This window comes from Mobula hypostoma, chromosome 10 (assembly GCF_963921235.1).
Source record: "Mobula hypostoma chromosome 10, sMobHyp1.1, whole genome shotgun sequence".
NCBI classification, from domain to species: Eukaryota; Metazoa; Chordata; class Chondrichthyes; order Myliobatiformes; family Myliobatidae; genus Mobula; species Mobula hypostoma.
Genome location: NC_086106.1, coordinates 134464374 through 134481732, shown reverse-complemented (window position 1 = coordinate 134481732; position 17359 = coordinate 134464374). Strand labels below are relative to the sequence as shown.

Below are 17359 nucleotides of genomic sequence, written 5' to 3'. Positions count from 1 at the left end.
AGAGATTGTGAGGTTAAGCGTTCATCTCCTATACACAGGGCTCTGACTGATGAAGTCCAGCATGCCAAACACCACCTTCACTGTCCTGTCTACCTGTGACTCCATTTTCTGTGATACATAGAAACATAGAAAACCTACAGCACAATACAGGCCCTTCAGCCCACAAAGCTGTGCCGAACATGGCCCTACCTTCGAACTACCTAAGCTTTACCCATAGCCCTCTATTTTTCTAAGCTCCATGTACCTGTCCAGGAGTCTCTCAAAAGACCCTATCGTATCCGCCTCCACCATTGTCGCTGGCAGCCCATTCCACGCACTCACCACTCTGCGTAAAAAAAACTTACCCCTGACATCTCCTCTGTACCTACTTCAAAGCACCTTAAAACTGTGCCCTTTCATACTAGCCATTTCTGCCCTGGGAAAAAGCCTCTGACTATTCACAAGATCAATGCCTCTCATCATCTTATACACCTCTATCAGGTCACGTCTCATCCTCTGTTGCTCCAAGGAGAAAAGGCCGAGTTCACTCAACCTATTCTCATAAGGCATGCTCCCCAATCCAGGCAACATCCTTGTAAATCTCCTCTGCACCCTCTCTATGGTTTCCACATCCTTCCTGTAGTGACCAGAATTGAGCACAGTACCACGTACCCCTAGGCCGCTCTGTTCTACAACACTTCCCAGGACCTGGCATTCACTGTGAAATCCTTCCCTGGTTTGACTTGCCAAGATACACCTCGCATTCATCTGAATTAAACTCCATTTGCCGTTTCTTGGCCCACTTTCCAGCTAATCAAGGACTCACTGTAGCTTCTGAGCACATGCATTGTCTACACCACCACATAAATACGGGGAAAACACAGGCGGGGGCAGGGGGCATTGAATGGAGAAGTGATTCTGCAGATTCTGGAATCTGGGGTGAAAACCAGACTGCTGAGTTAGGCAGTATCTGTGGGGGAAGGAGACTTATAATTCAAGATTGAAGATTTTAGATCCAGATCACAATCGTAAAGGAGGCTGAAATAATTGTTCGTCCGGATCGGATACAGCACAAAAAATGCAATAAGATAAAAAAAACACATTGTTTTTTTGTTGATCTTCAATAATAATTAATAAAAAAAGATTTAAAATGAAATGAAAATGAAAAACACAATAATAAAAAAGCACAATAAATATAAATACATAAAATACTATACACATACATTGATTGCATGTCCATAAAGTGATGCTAGGCACAGGAGTGTCTGACAGGAAATGACAAAGTAGTGGTGGTTGGGGGTGTGGAGGGGTGGGTTAGTGGCTGGAGGTGTTAATCAGTTTTACTGCTTGGGAAAGTAAATGTTTTTGAGTCTGGTGTTCCCGGTGTGGATGCTACATAGCATCCTCCCTGATGGGAGACAGTCCATGAGCAGGGTGGGTGGGATCCTTCATGATGCTACTGGTCTTCTTCTGGCACCTTTCTGCATCAATGCCCTTGCCAGCATGTAGGCCGGTGCCGGTGATGCGTTGGGCAGTTTTGACCATCTGTTATAGAGCCTTCCAGACCATTTGCGAACATACCAACTGTGCCTCATACACTTCTGGTATGGCACAGAAGAGAAGAGAGCTGGTGTAGGACAGTGTTTACTTTGTTTTACTTTACTTTATTGTCGCCAAACCATTGATACCAGAGTGTATAATCATCACAGCGATATTTGATTCTGCGCTTCACACTTCCTGGAACACAAATTGATAGTAAATATTAAAAATTTAAATTATAAATCATAAATAGAAAATAGAAAAATGGAATGTTAGGTAGGGCAAAAAAAAAACCGAGAGGCAGGTCCGGATATTTGGAGGGTACGGCCCAGATCCGGGTCAGGATCCGTTCAGCAGAATTATCACAGTTGGAAAGAAGCTGTTCCCAAATCTGGCCGTACGAGTCTTCAAGCTGCTGAGCCTTCTCCCAGAGGGAAGAGGGACGAAAAGTGTGTTGGCTGGGTGGGTCGTGTCCTTGATTATCCTGGCAGCACTGCTCCGACAGATAGAAGATTCAATAATCAGAGGAACAGAGATGAGATTCTGTGGGAGTGATAGAGACAGCTAGATGGTATATTGCCTCCCAGGTGATTTCAAATGATATTGAAAGCTAGAAAGCTGAAAAACAGGACTTCCAGGTATTTATCGTTGGATTGCTGCCTGTGCCATGTGCAAGTGAGGACAAGAATGGGATGATTTGGCAGATAGATGTGTGGCTGACAAACTGGCACAGGGGGAAGGGGTTCAGATTTCTGGATCATTGGGATCTCTTCTGGGGAAGGTATGACTTGTACAAAAGGGATGGGTTACACCTGAACCTGAGGGAGACCGATGTCCTTGCGGGTAGGTTTACGAGAGTTGTTCGGGATGGTTTAAACTAATTTGGCAGGGGGTTGGGAAGCAGAGTGATAATGCTGAGGATGAGGTAGCTGGTTTACAAACAAAGGCCATGTGTAGTGAGACTGCTAGCAAGGAGAGTCTGATGATAGGGCAAAATTGCAGTCAGCAGGATGAGTTGCAGTGTAAAAGGTGGATAAAGGGTGAATACAGGAGTGAAGGTGTCATATTGACTGTGTGCTGTATACGGAATAAGGTAGATGAACTTGTAGCACCGTTGCAGGTTGGCGTGTATGATATTGTGGGCATCACTGGATCGTTGCTGAGAGAAGGTTATAGCTGTGAGCTTAATGTCTAAGGGTACATATTGTATTGAAAGGACAGACATGTAGGCGGGGGGATGTAAAAAATTAAATTAAATCATCGGAAAGAGCTGACATACCATGGGAAGTTATAGGTCATTGTGGATAGAGCTAAGGAACTGCAAGGGTTAAAAAACCATGATTGGAGTTATATACTGGCCTCTGAATAGTAGCAAAGATGTCATCTACAAATTACAATGGGAGATGGAAAATGCATGTCAACAAATTACAATAGTCATGGGGGATTTCAATATGCAGGTAGATTGGGAAAATTAGGTTGGTGCTGGATCTCAAGAGGGGGAATTTCTAGAATAGCTTCAAGATGGCTTTTTAGAGCAGCTCATGATTGAGCCCACCAGAGGATCAGCTATTCTGGGTTGGGCGATGTACAATGAACCAGAATTGATTAGAGAGCTTAAGGTAAAGGAACCCTTAAGTGATCATAATATGATAGAATTCACCCTGAAATGTGAGAAGGAGAAGCTAAAGTCAGATGTATCAGTATTACAGTGGAGTAAAGGGAGTTACAGGGGCATGAGAGAGGAGCTGGCCAAAATTGATTGGAAAAGAACACTGGTGGGGATGATGGCAAAGCAGCAATGGCTGGAATTTCTGGGAGCAATTTGAAAGGCACAGGATATATACATTCCAAAAAGGAAGTATTCTAAAGGCAGGATGACACAACTATGGTTGACATGAGAAGTCAAAGCCAACATAAAAGCCAAAGAGAGGGCATAGAATAGAGCAAAGTTGAGTGGGAAGTTAGAGGATTTTCTTTTAAAACCAAGAAAAGGCAACTAAAGAAGTCAAAAGAAGATGGAATACAAAGGTAAGTGAGCCAATAATATCAAAGAGGATACCAAAAGTTTTTTTCAGATACATAAAGAGTGTAAGAGAGTTGAGAGTGGATATTGGATCGCTGGAAAATAATACTGGAGAGGTAGTAATGGTGGACAAGGAAATGGTGGATGAACTGAATAAGAATTTTGTATCAGTCATCACCGTGGAAGATACCAGCAGTATGCCAGAAAATTGAGAGTGTGTGAACTTGCCATTACTAGGGAGAATTTTCTTGGGAAACTGAAAGGCCTGTAGGTAGATAAGTCACCTGGACCAGATGGTGTACACCCCAGGGTTCTGAAAGAGGCGACTGAAGAAATCATGGAGGCATTAGTAATGATCTTTAAAGAATCAATTGATTCTGGCATGGGTTTGGAGGAGTGGAAAATTGCAAATGTCACTTCAGTCTTTAAGAAGGGAAGGAGGCAGATTAAAGGACATTATAGGCCAGTTAGTCTGATCTCTGGTTGGGAAGATGTTGGAGTTGATTTTTAAGGATGTGGTTTTGGGGTACTTGGAGGCACAAGATAAAATAGACTGTAGTCAGCATGGTTTCCTCAAGGGAAAATTTTGCTTGGCAAATCTGTTGGAATTCTTTGAAAAAGTAACAAGCAGGACAGACAAAGGAGAATCGGTAGATAATGTGTTCTTGGATTTTCAGAAGACCTTTGACAAGGTGCCACACATAAAGTTGCTTAACAAGCTCTGAGCCCATGGTATTACACTGATAGAGCATTGGCTGATTGGCAGGAGGCAAAGAGTGGGAATAAAGAGAGCTTTTTCTGGTTGGCTGATGGTGTCCAGTGATGTTCCACAGGGGTCTGTGTTGGGACCGCTTCTTTTTATCTTATATGTCAATTATATGGAAATTGTAATTGATGGCTTTGTGGACAAGTTTGTAGATGATTTGAAGATAAGTGGAGGGACTGGTTGTTTTGAGGAAGTAGAGATGCTATACAAGGACAGACAGATTCAGAGAATGGGCAAAAAAGTGGCAGATGGGATACAGTGTTGGGAAGTGAATGGTCACACACTTTGGTAGAAGGGATAAAAGCATAGATCATTTTCTAAATGGAGAGAAAATTCAAAAATCTGAGGTGCAAAGGGATTTGGGAGTTCTTGTGCAGGTTGAGTCTCTGGTGAGGAAGGCAAATGTGATGTTAGCGTTCATTGCAAGAGGACATAGAAACATAGAGACATAGAAAATAGGTGCAGGAGTAGGCCATTCGGCCCTTCGAGCCTGCACCACCGTTTATTATGATCATGGCTGATCATCCAACTCAGAACCCTGCACCAGCCTTCCCTCCATACCCCTGATCCCCGTAGCCACAAGGGCCATATCTAACTCCCTCTTAAATATAGCCAATGAACTGGCCTCAACTGTTTCCTGTGGCAGAGAATTCCACAGATTCACCACTCTCTGTGTGAAGAAGTTTTTCCTAATCTCGGTCCTAAAAGGCTTCCCCTTTAACCTCAAATTATGACCCCTCATTCTGGACTTCCCCGACATCGGGAACAATCTTCCTGCATCTAGCCTGTCCAATCCCTTTAGGATCTTATACGTTTCAATCAGATCCCCCCCTCAATCTTCTAAATTCCAACCAGTATAAGCCTAGTTCATCCAGTCTTTCATCATATGAAATTCCTGCCATCCCAGGAATCAATCTGGTGAACCTTCTTTGTACTCCCTCTATGGCAAAGATGTCTTTCCTCAGATAAGGGGACCAAAACTGCACACAATACTCCAGGTGTGGTCTCACCAAGGCCTTGTACAACTGCAGTAGTACCTCCCTGCTCCTGTACTCGAATCCTCTTGCCATAAATGCCAGCATACCATTTGCCTTTTTCACCGCCTGCTGTACCTGCATGCCCACTTTCAATGACTGGTGTATAATGACACCCAGGTCTCGTTGCACCTCCCCTTTTCCTATTCGGCCACCATTCAGATAATAATCTGTTTTCCTGTTTTTGCCACCAAAGTGGATAACTTCACATTTATCCACATTAAATTGCATCTGCCATGAATCTGCCCACTCACCTAACCTATCCAAGTCACCCTGTATCCTCTTAGCATCCTCCCCACTGCTAACACTGCCACCCAGCTTCGTGTCATCCGCAAACTTGGAGATGCTGCATTTAATTCCCTCATCCAAGTCATTAATATATATTGTAAACAACTGGGGTCCCAGCACTGAGCCTTGCGGTACCCCACTAGTCACCGCCTGCCATTCTGAAAAGGTCCCGTTTATTCACACTCTTTGCTTCCTGTCTGCTAACCAATTCTCCACCCACACCAATACCTTACCCCCAATACCGTGTGCTTTAAGTTTGCACAATAATCTGCTGTGTGGGACCTTGTCAAAAGCCTTTTGAAAATCCAAATATACCACATCCACTGGTTCTGCCCTATCCACTCTACTAGTTACACCCTCAAAAAATTCTATGAGATTCGTCAGACATGATTTTCCTTTCACAAATCCATGCTGACTTTGTCCGATCATTTCACCGCTTTCCAAATGTGCTGTTATCACATCCTTGTTAACTGACTCCAGCAGTTTCCCCACCACCGACGTTAGGCTAACCGGTTTATAATTCCCCAGTTTCTCTCTCCCTCCTTTTTTAAAAAGTGGGGTTACATTAGCCACCCTCCAATCCTCAGGAACTAGTCCAGAATCTAACGAGTTTTGAAAAATTATCACTAATGCATCCACTATTTCTTGGGCTACTTCTTTAAGCACTCTAGGATGCAGACCATCTGGCCCTGGGGATTTATCTGCCTTCAATCCCTTCAATTTACCTAACACCACTTCCCTACTAACATGTATTTCGCTCAGTTCCTCCATCCCACTGGACCCTCTGTCCCTTACTATTTCTGGAAGATTATTTATGTCCTCCTTAGTGAAGACAGAACCAAAGTAACTATTCAATTGGTCTGCCATGTCCTTGCTCCCCATAATCAATTCACCTGTTTCTGTCTGCAGAGGACCTACATTTGTCTTTACCAGTCTTTTCCTTTTTACGTATCTATAAAAGCTTTTACAGTCCGTTTTTATGTTCCCTGCCAGTTTTCTCTCATAATCTTTTTTCCTCCTCCTAATTAAGCCCTTTGTCCTCCTCTGCTGAACTCTGAATTTCTCCCAGACCTCAGATGAGCCACTTTCTCTGGCTAATTTGTATGCTTCTTCTTTGGAATTGATACTATCCCTAATTTCCCTTGTCAGCCACGGGTGCACTACCTTCCTTGATTTAGTCTTTTGCCAAACTGGGATGAACAATTGTTGTAGTTCATCCATGCAACCTTTAAATGCTTGCCATTGCATATCCACCGTCAATCCTTTAAGTGTCATTTGCCAGTCTATCTTAGCTAATTCACGTCTCATACCTTCAAAGTTACCCCTCTTTAAGTTCAGAACCTTTGTTTCTGAATTAACTATGTCACTCTCCATCTTAATGAAGAATTCCACCATATTCTGGTCACTCTTACCCAAGGGGCCTCTCACGACAAGATCGCAAATTAACCCTTCCTCATTGCTCAAAACCCAGTCCAGAATAGCCTGCTCTCTAGTTGGTTCCTCGACATGTTGGTTCAAAAAACCATCCCGCATACATTCCAAGAAATCCTCTTCCTCAGCACCTTTACCAATTTGGTTCACCCAGTCTACATGTAGATTGAAGTCACCCATTATAACTGCTGTTCCTTTATTGCACACATTTCTAATTTCCTGTTTAATACCATCTCCGACCTCACTACTACTGTTAGGTGGCCTGTACACAACTCCCACCAGCGTCTTCTGCCCCTTGGTGTTACGCAGCTCTACCCATATCGATTCCACATCTTTCCGGCTTATGTCCTTCCTTTCTATTGCGTTAATCTCTTCTTTAACCAGCAACGCCACCCCAACTCCCGTTCCTTCATGTCTATCCCTCCTGAATATTGAATATCCCTGAACGTTGAGCTCCCATCCCTTGTCACCCTGGAGCCATGTCTCTGTGACCCCAACTATATCATAATCATTAATAACAATCTGCACTTTCAATTCATCCACCTTATTACGAATGCTCCTTGCATTGACACATAAAGCCTTCAGGCGCTCTCTTACAACTCTCTTAGCCCTTATACAATTATGTTGAAAAGTGGCCCTTTTTAATGCTTGCCCTGGATTTGTCGGCCTGCCACTTTTACTTTTCTCCTTTGTACTTTTTGCTTCTACCCTCACTTTACACCCCTCTGTCTCTCTGCACTGGTTCCCATCCCTCTGTTGTGAACTAACCTCCTCACGCCTAGCCTCTTTAATTTGATTCCCACCCCCCAACCATTCTAGTTTAAAGTCACCTCAGTAGCCCCCGCTAATCTCCCCGCCAGGATATTGGTCCCCCTAGGATTCAAGTGTAACCCGTCCTTTTTGTACAGGTCACGCCTGCGCCAAAAGAGGTCCCAATGATCCAAAAACTTGAATCCCTGCCCCCTGCTCCAATCCCTCAGCCACGCATTTATCCTCCACCTCATCGCATTCCTACTCTCACTGTCGCGTGGCACAGGCAGTAATCCTGAGATTACTACCTTTGCGGTCCTTTTTCTCAACTCTCTTCCTAGCTCCCTATATTCTCCTTTCAGGACCTCATCCCTTTTCCTACCTATGTCATTGGTACCTATATGTACCACGACCTCTGGCTCCTCACCCTCCCACTTCAGGATATCTTGGACACGATCAGAAATATCCCGGACCCTGGCACCAGGGAGGCAAACTACCATCCGGGTCTCTGGACTGCGTCCACAGAATCGCCTATCTGACCCCCTTACTATCGAGTCCCCTATCACAACTGCCCTCCTCTTCCTTGCCCTACCCTTCCGAGCTACAGGGCCAGACTCTGGGCCGGAGGCACGGCCACTGTCGCTTCCCCCGGGTAAGCTGTCCCCCCCAACAGTACTCAAACAGGAGTACCTGTTGTTAAGGGGCACAGCCACTGGGGTACTCCCCATCACCTGACTTTTCCCCTTCCCCCTCCTAACCGTGACCCACTTGTCTGCCTCCCGTGGCCCCGGCGTGACCACCTGCCTTCCACTCCTCTCCAGAAATAGTAAGGGACAGAGGGTCCAGTGAGATGGAGGAACTGAGCGAAATACATGTTAGTAGGGAAGTGGTGTTAGGTAAATTGAAGGGATTGAAGGCAGATAAATCCCCAGGGCCAGATGGTCTGCATCCCAGAGTGCTTAAGGAAGTGGCCCAAGAAATAGTGGATGCATTAGTGATAATTTTTCAAAACTCGTTAGATTCTGGACTAGTTCCTGAGGATTGGAGGGTGGCTAATGTAACCCCACTTTTTAAAAAAGGAGGGAGAGAGAAACCGGGGAATTATAGGCCGGTTAGCCTAACGTCGGTGGTGGGGAAACTGCTGGAGTCAGTTATCAAGGATGTAATAACAGCACATTTGGAAAGCGGTGAAATGATCGGACAAAGTCAGCATGGATTTGTGAAAGGAAAATCATGTCTGACGAATCTCATAGAATTTTTTGAGGATGTAACTAGTAGGGTGGATAGGGGAGAACCAGTGGATGTGGTATATTTGGATTTTCAAAAGGCTTTTGACAAGGTCCCACATAGGAGATTAGTGTGCAAACTTAAAGCACACGGTATTGGGGGTAAGGTATTGGTGTGGGTGGAGAATTGGTTAGCAGACAGGAAGCAAAGAGTGTGAATAAACGGGACCTTTTCAGAATGGCAGGCGGTGACTAGTGGGGTACCGCAAGGCTCAGTGCTGGGACCCCAGTTGTTTACAATATATATTAATGACTTGGATGAGGGAATTAAATGCAGCATCTCCAAGTTTGCGGATGACACGAAGCTGGGTGGCAGTGTTAGCAGTGAGGAGGATGCTAAGAGGATGCAGGGTGACTTGGATAGGTTGGGTGAGTGGGCAAACTCATGGCAGATGCAATTTAATGTGGATAAATGTGAAGTTATCCACTTTGGTGGCAAAAATAGGAAAACAGATTATTATCTGAATGGTGGCCGATTAGGAAAAGGGGAGGTGCAACGAGACCTGGGTGTCATTATACACCAGTCATTGAAAGTGGGCATGCAGGTACAGCAGGCGGTGAAAAAGGCGAACGGTATGCTGGCATTTATAGCGAGAGGATTCGAGTACAGGAGCAGGGAGGTACTACTGCAGTTGTACAAGGCCTTGGTGAGACCACACCTGGAGTATTGTGTGCAGTTTTGGTCCCCTAATCTGAGGAAAGACATCTTTGCCATAGAGGGAGTACAAAGAAGGTTCACCAGATTGATTCCTGGGATGGCAGGTCTTTCATATGAAGAAAGACTGGATGAACTGGGCTTGTACTCGTTGGAATTTAGAAGATTGAGGGGGGATCTGATTGAAACGTATAAGATCCTAAAGGGATTGGACAGGCTAGATGCAGGAAGATTGTTCCGGATGTTGGGGAGGTCTAGAACGAGGGGTCACAGTTTGAGGATAGAGGGGAAGCCTTTTAGGACCGAGGTTAGGAAAAACTTCTTCACACAGAGAGTGGTGAATCTGTGGAATTCTCTGCCACAGCAAACTGTTGAGGCCAGTTCATTAGCTATGTTTAAAAGGAAGTTAGATATGGCCCTTGTGGCTACAGGGGTCAGGGGGTATGGAGGGAAGGCTGGGTTCTGAGTTGGATGATCAGCCATGATCATAATAAATGGCGGTGCAGGCTCGAAGGGCCGAATGGCCTACTCCTGCACCTATTTTCTATGTTTCTATGTTTCTATCACCTCCTCACTCTCCCTGACCAGACGAAGGTCATCGAGCTGCAGCTCCAGTTCCGTAACGCGGTCCCTTAGGAGCCCTTTGTCCTTCTCTGCTGAACTCTGAATTTCTCCCAGTCCTCAGGTGAGCCACTTTTTCTGGCTAATTTGTATGCTTCTTCTTTGGAATTGATACTATCCCTAATTTCCCTTGTCAGCCACGGGTGCACTACCTTCCTTGATTTAGTCTTTTGCCAAACTGGGATGAACAATTGTTGTAGTTCATCCATGCAACCTTTAAATGCTTGCCATTGCATATCCACCATCAATCCTTTAAGTGTCATTTGCCAGTCTATCTTAGCTAATTCACATCTCATACCTTCAAAGTTACCCTTCTTTAAGTTCAGAACCTTTGTTTCTGAATTAACTATGTCACTCTCCATCTTAATGAAGAATTCCACCATATTATGGTCACTCTTACCCAAGAGGCCTCTCACGACAAGATTGCTAATTAACCCTTCCTCATTGCTCAATACCCAGTCTAGAACAGCCTGGTCTCTAGTTGGTTCCTCGACATGTTGGTTCAAAAAACCATCCCACATACATTCCAAGAAATCCTCTTCCTCAGCACCCTTACCAATTTGGTTCACCCAATCTACATGTAGATTGAAGTCACCCATTATAACTGCTGTTCCTTTATTGCACACATTTCTAATTTCCTGTTTAATACCATCCCCAACCTCACTACTACTGTTAGGTGGCCTGTACACAACTCCCACCAGCATTTTCTGCCCCTTAGTGTTATGCAGCTCTACCCATATCGATTCCACATCTTCCCGGCTTGTGTCCTTCCTTTCTATTGTGTTAATCTCCTCTCTAACCAGCAACGTCACCCCACCTCCTTTTCTTTCATGTCTATCCCTCCTGAATATTGAATATCCTTGAATGTTGAGCTCCCATCCTTGGTCACCCTGGAGCCATGTCTCTGTGATCCCAACTATATCATATTCATTAATAACAATCTGCACTTTTAATTCATCCACCTTGTTACGAATGCTCCTTGCATTGACACACAAAGCCTTCAGGCGCGCTTTTACAACTCTCACGAGAATATAAAAGCAAGGATGTAGTGTTGAGGCTTTAGAAAGCACTGGTGAGGCCTCATGTAGAGTATCGTGAGCAGTTTTGGGCCCCTTATCTCAGAAAAAAATATCCTGAAACTGGAGAGGCTGCAAAGGAGGTTCACGAAAATGATTCTGGGATTGAAAGGCCTGTCATATGAGAAGCCTCCACTCACTGGAATTCAGAAGAGTGAGGAGCAATCTCATTGAAACCTACTGAATGTTGAAAGGCCTCGATAGAGTGGATGTGGAGAGGATGTTTCCTTTGGTGTGGGAGTCAAAGACCGGGAAACACAGCCTCAGAATTAAGTTGTGTCTTTCTAGAATGGAGATGAGGAGGAATTTCTTTAGCCAGAGAGTGGGCAATCTTTGGAATTCATTGCCACAATAGCTCTGGAGGCCAAGTCAGTGGGTATAGTTAAAGCAGAGGTTGATAGATTTTTGATTAGTCAGGGCATGAAGGGATATGGGGAGAAGGCAGGAGATTGGGGCTGAGAGGAAAATTTGATCAGCCATGATGAAATGGCGGAGCAGACTCGATGGACCAAATGGCCTGATTCTGCTCCTATATCTTATGGTTTTAATTCTCATCCAAGTTGTTGCTATAAATGATGAACACCTCTTCCCTCAGGATATCTCTGGACAAACACTGGATCCCCTCAACATGTGGGTCCTCACCATCATCACTTACGTTGGCTGCGGAGTTTCATCCTTCTTCCTGGGGATTATTCTGGTGACCTACCTGACCTTTGGGTAAGGAGACACCCTCATTCTCTCCCCGTGGGACAGAATTGCCCTGGAACCATCAGGGATGGAGTGATGCACGAGGCATGACCGCACCACGGTAGTCCATGTGGAAGGGTGAAATGTGTGACCTGGAACAACTTCATCCCTCAGGGCACTGGTGACAAAGGAGACACATTCTTAGCAAAGGCCATTTTACAGGTCATGCTCAGAGTTGGACTAGGGTCAGGGAAAGGTCAGTTCAGGGTGCAGTCAGGGTCATGGTCTCGGAGAGAGCAGGGCCAAGGGTTAGTTGGATAACAGCCACAGGCAGTGATGTTCCATTGAGCCAGATGTGGGGTTTAAACCTGGGCCGACCCCCTTCAGGAGGAGCGGTACTGAGGGAGAGTCATATTGTGGGAGGCGGCAGTACTCTGGGAGGATCACACTGTGGGAGACCTATAGAGAACAGACGAGGCTTCTCACTGGGTGTCTTTTGGAGAGATATTTTTAATATTATTTCTAAGATATTAAATATAGATATCTCTCCTCACCCTATTACTGCTATCTTTGGACTACCTAAAATTTCTAGTAATCTTTCCCCTTCAGCCCGTAGAATGATTGCATTTCTTACTTTAATGGCGAAAAGATGTATTTTACAACATTGGAAAGAGCTTAATGCTCCAACTACCTTTTTTTGGTTCTCTCAGACGATTTTATGTTTGAATCTGGAGAAAATTAGAAGTAACCTTTATGATTCTTCATGTAAATTTGAACAGATTTGGGGACCTTTTATTCGATATTTTCATTTAATGTAATATATACCCTTCTTGTTTTTTTTTTCACTGTTTTTAATGGAGGTCGGGATTGAGGACGTGATTTTAAGTTTAACTCTGTTTGGTTTCAAGTTAGCCCATTGCTTTGCTTTGCTTTTAGTTAGTTGCACGGTGGGTTTTTTTTGGGGGGGGGGTTTTCTTTTTTTCTATTGATATATATAAAATTTAGTATACTATTATGTTACCTTGGTTTCTTATGTTTAAATTACATTGTTTGTAGTATTTTTTTTGGTATTGATACCTTCTGGAATTTTATTATATTTTAACATTGTATTAATGTTTATATGGCTTACCTTTTTGTATACTTATTCAATAAAAAGATTTAAAAAGAAAGAAAGAAAGAGGCTTCTCACTGGGTGTGAATGTGGGGAATTCACCCTAGTGTCCTCTGATATACTGTGCCTTGAAAAAGTATTCAACCCCCCAGACCTTTGTTCGCACAAATGAATATCATAATCAGGTTTTGCTCAGTTTAACTGAGCATTTTGTTGTGAAACACATGTTCCTTTTTTCATAGTAGAGCCCAAAAAACGGGAAAATTGTAAAGCATGAAAAATCAAAAATTTAAAACTGTGGTATGTGTGGCATAAATCTAATACTGCACATCAGCTAGGTTACACCATCCCGACTGTAAAATACAGTGGAGGTAGCATTGTGCTATGGGGGTGCTTTTCAGCAACAGGACTGGTCAGACTGATGGGAAGATGAATGTTGCTAAATACAGAGATATCCTGGATAGAAATCTGCTAGCCTCTGCCAGAGAGTTTAAACTGGGGAGGAAATTTATCTTTTAGCAGGACAACGACCCAAAGCACACTATTAGAGCAACCATGGAGTGGCTTCAAATGAAGAAAATTGATGTCCCTCAGTGGGCCAGTCGGAGTCCTGACCCTAACCTGATCAATAATCTCTGGCAAGATCTCCAGACTGCTGTCCACCGCTCTTCCCCAACTAACCTGGCACAGCTTGAGCAATTCTGCAAGCAGGAATGGGTAAATTTTGCTCCATCACATTGTGCAAAGCTGATAGAGACTTATCCAAAAAGACTACTGGCTGTAGTAGCCGTGAGAGTACTGAGCAAAGGGGATGAATACTTTTGAAATGCTGACATTTCAGTTTTAATATTTTTGGTTGTATATGTTTTACAATTTCCCCTGTTTTGCTGGCATCTACTGTGAAAAAAGGAGCATGTGATTCACAAATAAAAATTCTCGGTTAAATTGACCAAAATCCTTGGGTGTCATATTTACATGAACAAAGGTTTGGGGGCTGAATACTTTTTCAAGACACTGTATAAGCATAGGTTGAATGGGTGACAGTGCTGACCCACCCAGTAACCTCAGTGTAGTGCCCACCCTAAAATGCAACTGGTCTTTGTGGGGCTAGTTCCAGGGTCATTCCTATACCAGGAGGTAGTGGTGTTGAGTGTGTTGCTGGGGTTGAGTGGTTGTCACCGCTGTCCGAGCTGAGAATGGACAGCATGAAACATTTTTGCTTTCCCTCACTGCGTAACCATCGCTACCTCACCTGTAATGGGACCCCACACTGCCCCACAGTAGTAGAAATGTGGCATGGTAGAAAGGTGGTTAGTATAACACTTCGAGCACCAGTGACCCGATGTCTGTAAGGACAACATGTGGGTTCCCTTCGAGTGCTCTGGTTTCCTCCCGCATTCCAAAGATGCACAGGTTAGGGTTAGTAAGTTGTGGGCTTGCTATCTTGGTGCCGGAAGAATAGTAACACTTGTGGGCTGCCAGCACATCCTCAGATTATATTGGTCATTGACACGTTTCACTGTGTTTTGATGTTTCTATGTATGTGACAAATAAATGGGTGCCACGATAATGTAGTGTTTAGTGTGACGCTGTTGCAACTTGGGGTATCAGGTTTCAACTCTGGCATCCTTTGTAAGCAAGTTTGTATTTCCTCCCTGAGGAATGTGAGATGTACCTGTTAGTCGGCTAACTGGTGATTGTAGTTGGGCGAGAGTTAAATGGGTGAGTGTCTGAGCATCGTAGCCTGTTGAGCTGGAAGGCCCAGTTCCATGCCGTATATGGAAACAAAATAAAGCTTATCTAATCATCCCCAGAGATCTGCGTCAGGATTACCCATCCAGGATCCTGGTTAACCTGTGTGCTTCGCTCTTCCTGCTGAACATGGCCTTCCTGACAAACTCCTGGCTATCCACGTTCCAGCAGCGGGCGGTGTGTGTGTCTGCGGCCGTAGCTCTCCACTACTTCACGCTGACCTCCTGTAGCTGGATGTGTGTGGAGGCTGTGCACATGTATCTCGCCCTGGTCCGCGTCTTCAACATCTACACCCCCCACTACATCCTAAAGCTCTGCCTCATTGGCTGGGGTGAGTAAAACACATTCTGATTAGGTGAGGGTTAAATGCCAGTGCCTGGACCAATCAGCTGGCACTAATCTGAGCACTGTGACCTTTCCACAGGACTCCCAGCAACGGTTGTCATCACTGTGCTGTCCGTCAACACCGTTTCCTATGGCTACCAGGAGATGAGATCAGTGGGACCACTGGACAAGTTGTAGGTGGACTGTCTGCCCTCACCCATAACAGCCTGCCACATGTCTGACCCAGTACTCCGAGTCTTCCCAGTGACTGAACCAAGAATACTGACACAAACCCCACTGCAGTCAGTCCAGTGTCTGACCCAACACACCCCGTCAGCCCAATGTCTGACCCAACATCCCCGTCAGTCCAATGTCTGACCCAACATCCTCATCAGTCCAATGTCTGACCTAACACACTCCTGTCAGTCTAATTTCTGACCCAACACCCCTCCTCTGCCCAATGTCTGTCCCAGCACCCTGGTTGGTCCAATGTCTGTTCATCATTTGCAACCTGTCCTGATCAGTGTCTGAACCTCCCGTCTGACCAGTGTCTGTTCTTTCACCTGATCAGTGACTGTCTCCCCATTCAGATCAGCATCTGTCTCCCCAGTCTGACCAGCATCCATACACCCAGCTTATCACCATCTGTTACCCCCACTCGCCCGTCTGGCTTGTGTTTGGTTTCCCTGCCTGGCCAGTGTCTGTCCCTATGACTGGCTGGCCACAGTCATTCCCCTGCTCCCATCTTTCCAGCCACAGTATCAGCTGTTGAGCAGCAACTGTCCATCCATCACTTATTTCTGCCAAGTGTTTGTTCCATCCACCACTACTCTCCCTCTCTCTGCACTGACAAACCTGTCTCTGTGCATCTACTCTCCCCTCTCCCTCTACTGACACTTGCCTTCTCTCCCCACTGACACTCCCCCTCTCTCTGCGCTAACATTCCTCTCTTCTCTGAGCCGACATTCCCACCCCCCCACCCAAGCCGACACATCCCCCCTTTCGGCGCCAACACACTCTTACAGTATTCCTGTTTCTCCCCCCCCCCCCAAGCCGACACATCCCCCATCTCTGCACCGATACACTCTTACAGTATTTCCTGTTTCTCACCCCCCCACCCAAGCCGACACATCCCCCCTCTCGGTGCCAACACACTCTTACAGTATTCCTGTTTCTCACCCACCCCCCAAGCCGACACATCCCCCCTCTCGGTGCCAACACACTCTTACAGTATTTCCTGTTTCTCACCCCCCCACCCAAGCCGACACATCCCCCCTTTCGGCGCCAACACACTCTTACAGTATTCCTGTTTCTCCCCACCCCCCCCAAGCCGACACATCCCCCATCTCTGCACCGATACACTCTTACAGTATTCCTGTTTCTCCCCCCCCCCAAGCCGACACATCCCCCATCTCTGCACCGATACACTCTTACAGTATTCCTGTTTCTCACCCCCCCACCCAAGCCGACACATCCCCCCTCTCGGTGCCAACACACTCTTACAGTATTCCTGTTTCTCACCCACCCCCCAAGCCGACACATCCCCCCTCTCGGTGCCAACACACTCTTACAGTATTCCTGTTTCTCACCCCCCCACCCAAGCCGACACATCCCCCCTCTCGGTGCCAACACACTCTTACAGTATTCCTGTTTCTCCCCCCAGTTGCTGGTTACGGAACGGCCCTGCGTTTTACACCTCAGTTCTGATGTACTGTGGCCTGGTGTTCCTGGTCAACCTGGCCCTGTCACTGGTAGTGCTGCGACACATCTCGGCAACGTGCTTGGCTCAGCGAGGAAGTGGCTCCCAACATCGTATCCGGCAACACCTTCGAGCCACAGCTAGCCTCACCGTCCTGCTCGGCCTCAGCTGGGGCTTCGCCTTCTTTGCCTGGGGTCCTGCAAAACTCCCTTTCTCTTATCTGTTCACCGTCCTCAACACACTGCAAGGTGATGTGTGGAATGTACCTTCCGTGTCCCACAATAGAACTTTCTGAATCTCCTCCCTCGCTGTGCCACACTGGACATCCCGAATGTCCC

General features: G+C 45.7%; 1 protein-coding gene across 3 annotated transcripts in view; it reads left to right on the top strand.

The window, feature by feature from the left end:
• adgrg4a (adhesion G protein-coupled receptor G4a) overlaps positions 1-17359 on the top strand; it is a 172818-nt gene that overhangs the window by 134154 nt on the left and 21305 nt on the right. For all 3 annotated transcript variants that reach the window (XM_063061469.1, XM_063061468.1, XM_063061470.1), the window contains 4 exons: positions 12044-12165; positions 15061-15329; positions 15423-15516; positions 16986-17269. In XM_063061469.1, coding sequence (XP_062917539.1) covers positions 12044-12165; positions 15061-15329; positions 15423-15516; positions 16986-17269 — 769 coding nt within the window. The remainder of the gene's footprint in view (positions 1-12043; positions 12166-15060; positions 15330-15422; positions 15517-16985; positions 17270-17359) is intronic.